This window comes from Capsicum annuum, chromosome 1 (assembly GCF_002878395.1).
Source record: "Capsicum annuum cultivar UCD-10X-F1 chromosome 1, UCD10Xv1.1, whole genome shotgun sequence".
NCBI lineage: Eukaryota > Viridiplantae > Streptophyta > Magnoliopsida > Solanales > Solanaceae > Capsicum > Capsicum annuum.
In genome coordinates this window covers 65587400-65590907 of record NC_061111.1, presented here as the reverse complement: position 1 = coordinate 65590907, position 3508 = coordinate 65587400, and the positions used below count along the sequence as shown (strand labels likewise).

Genomic DNA, 3508 nt, shown 5'->3' with positions numbered 1-3508 from the left:
AAGTATAGTTTCCATTGTTATCTCAGTCTATCATTTATGGATTCTTCTTTTTGGCTATCGTCTGGAGCATGTCCCGACTTAGATTGATGTTTGGTTTTCTTTAGAGGCTTTTGTGGACAAAAGCGTGAGAGTGGTTGATGCTGACTCTTAAGAGCTTGTGTTTTTAAAGCTATATTACCTATCTTATCATGCTTGGTTGTCTTCTATTGTATGTTTGAATTATATTTGGACAGGCTATGGGGGTGGTCTCCAGCGCTTGGTGGCTTGAGATACCCGTCACGACTAGGCCCAGGGTCGGGTCGTGACACATGTATAACCTACAATTTGTATACTTATGCACTTCTGATTCATCCACTACAAATGTTCTAAATATTTAACAGTGTTTCAGTTCTTAAACCAAATGATTACTACCACACTTCTATGTTTAGATAAAGTCAGTGTGGTACTATTAGTCTATTACTCATTTTAGGTTACAAATTACTTATATTTGTAGATTGGAATGTTCAAAAACATACAAATCTAGAAATTGTGCTAATCACATATGAAAAGAACCAAAGTTCAAATTCATCGACAATTAAAAGGCTAGAAGCGCAACAATCCCTAGGAGTAGTTCAAATTATGTATTACTGGTCATATAACCATGAAAACTAGAAATTTAGAACATCACAAAAACAGAGGGAATCTGAATTCCATTAGAAATTGTTAGAAAAATGCTTAAATGCTAGCAGAGAAGAGTCACAAGCCATCAATATGTAAATTCAGACATACGATAACTGAGACCGAATTAAGTAAAAGGACGAAAGAATTTGTGGGCCCTCTCTACATCACTGACAACATATAAGTGAGTATTTACATTGACATAATAACTCAATCAAACAAATTGTTGCATATGTTTAGTGACTCACAGTTCAGTGTATGTTTCTAGATAAATTGAGAGCTTTCTCTGATAATCTGTACAAGAAATATAGTTAAACTGCAGTTAATTGCTGTGAGAAGCTCTAAATAACTCCTGCCACTTCAGTGTATCTGTTCCTGGTCCATCACCCTGCATTATTTCACGGTTCAGTGGAAAGAAGTAACGATCTGAAAATCTGCTGTCCACAGAACATTTGAATGAATGTCGATTTACTTTCGAACACAAAAACTAAAGTATACCATTATGTTTAGTATTATGCTATTTTGATTGTTATGGGCATGATTTGAACCTGACTCGAAATTCTTTCCTTATTTTACCTTCAATTCTTGTTTGTGATTGAGGGCAGCCAAGTACAAGATAGGTTGCAGCTAATAGTCAGGAAAGAACCTCGCTACGGTTCCCCCCCGTTCCCATCTCTTCCTTGTTCAATTATCTAAAGCCTCATGTAGAATTTCTCTATGTCCAGTAACTTGGCCATAACAGATTGGCAACACAATGCACAACTCACAAAGAGATTGCACATTGTATATGTTCCTCATTATTACTTTCAATTTCAGATTAATTCCCTCTTGTTCTTTAATAATTTAAAGCTACTTGCAGATGATAGCATATATTTATTAAACAACGCTGCGAGTGAGAAATATATGTAATAGCTCAAGATATTTACCGCAATAGAGTTTATTTCATAAGTTTGTCCTTCTGTGAATTCTATGTCCAATGCCTGTATGCAAGCTTCCGCAACTACAAGCCTACTAACTTCTCCAACAAGTTTATCCCCTAGATGTATGCAGAAACAAATAAATATAGTAAAAAATAATATGGAAAATAAAAAAATAAAAAATCTAACAAATGAGGAAAAAGTGAAGATTGCTTTCACACAGATTACACAAACTAGCCTCACATAGAATGAACGGTTCTCAAATGCTTAGAAGACCCTATAGGTGTACTAAGAATACTGACTAAAGAAAGCTCTGATTATCATGAAAAATGATATCTATGCTAGGTGGTTTTTACCCTATATTTGAAGATGGAAAAGAAGGGAAAATGGTAACTTCCCCCTTCTACATTTGATTTAACAAAAGCAAAGAGGAAAGAAAATAAAAAGAAAATGGTCATCACTGAAATCCATGAATATATGGACGGAATAATCTAGAGATAATTTGAGGATATGGAAATCTGATGAATTTTAAGCTTAGGAAGTTTGATGTCGAGAAAACAGCAGCAACCAAATAGCAAGTCTTTTGAAACTGAGTGTGAATAAATCGGCAGCTAGTCATATAGATTAATCTTTTACCTTTATACCTATCAAACAAGTTCTTATTGTGTCCCATTTAGACACATGAAAATAAAACATAAAGTTGTGAAATGTGAAATGTGTCTCAATTCTCATTATTCTCAAGAGCATATCAAACAACTTTGGGTTTTCAAGAGTAAGCCAATGCAACAGGATGAAGAGAAATAATGTCGTAATTTGTCAACCAATTCTGCGGTATATGAGATCCTAATGAGACACTTAAAAATAATTCCCTCAGCTAATTTTACAATACTGTCATGAGAACTAAAAGATTAATACCTTGACCTATCAAAACTGCACGTCGTTCACCAGCTGTAGCTTGTAACAGAGTGTTCAAATCATATGATGTGTATGGCCCGTCTGTTAATCTACCAGCTCTGTATATTTTCAACTGATGAATGAGCCAAAGCAGTATCTTTTTGAAATTCAAGTAAAATAGGAAAAATATGAGATATTTAACAAGTGGATTTAACTTGTATACACCGACAATGTAAAACCAGTAATTTCAGCTGTCATAGGATGTTGCCTAGTCTATTTCCAGGTATCAAGTTCTACTTATTATAGACAAGTGCTTGTAGTTATCTTTTCTGATAGAATAAAAATTCTTTTACACTGTTAATGTATAGAAGTTAAACTATTGACATGTCGCCAGTTGTTCAAGTACCTGATTATGGTGAATGGAAGACCAGAATTGCGAACAAAATCCTCCCCCATCTTCTTATACTTGAGAACACCAAAAATGTTCATGATGCTACAAAACCGAAGTTGGAAACAACATTATGAGACAGGAAAAGAAAAAAGACTCTACGTCATTCTTAAGGATGGCGATAATTATGGATCTTTGGTCTCATTTTGCTTCTCAAGGAGCAAATATAGTCACTTTAGATGTCCATATTAGAGAAATGATTAAACATATAACAACAACAAACCCAGTATATTCCCACCTAGTGGGGTCTGGAGAGGGTAGAATGTACGCAGTCCATATCACTACCTCTAAAGAAGTAGAGAGGTTGTTTCCGATAGACCCCCGGCTCAAGACACAGGACAATATACAAAAATATTCAAAGCATAATAAAACTAACATAGATACAACATCCACAAAAGTAATGTACAATACCAAACAAAAGACACCAAAACCCTCCTAACTAAGGACTATGATTCATCCACCCACTTTATCCCTCTATCCTAGTGTTTTTCCTCCAAACTTTCCTATCCAGGGTCATGTCCTCAGTGAGACGTAACTGCTCCATGTCACGTCTAATTACTTCTCTCCAATATTTCTTCAGTCTACCCCTACC

General features: G+C 35.1%; 1 protein-coding gene across 2 annotated transcripts in view; it reads right to left on the bottom strand.

Moving 5' to 3' along the window:
• Positions 1–784: 784 nt before the first annotated feature.
• The window catches only part of LOC107854140 (uncharacterized protein At2g37660, chloroplastic), a 16763-nt gene continuing 14039 nt past the window's right edge, over positions 785–3508 (bottom strand). Inside the window, exons 6-9 of one of the 2 annotated variants that reach the window (XM_047399633.1) lie at positions 2875–2961; positions 2490–2587; positions 1584–1693; positions 785–1045 (exon numbers count right to left, since the gene is read on the bottom strand). In XM_047399633.1, the coding sequence (XP_047255589.1) occupies positions 980–1045; positions 1584–1693; positions 2490–2587; positions 2875–2961 (361 nt within the window). In that variant the 3' untranslated portion in view covers positions 785–979. The remainder of the gene's footprint in view (positions 1046–1583; positions 1694–2489; positions 2588–2874; positions 2962–3508) is intronic. The other variant, XM_047399658.1, reaches the window with a different exon arrangement.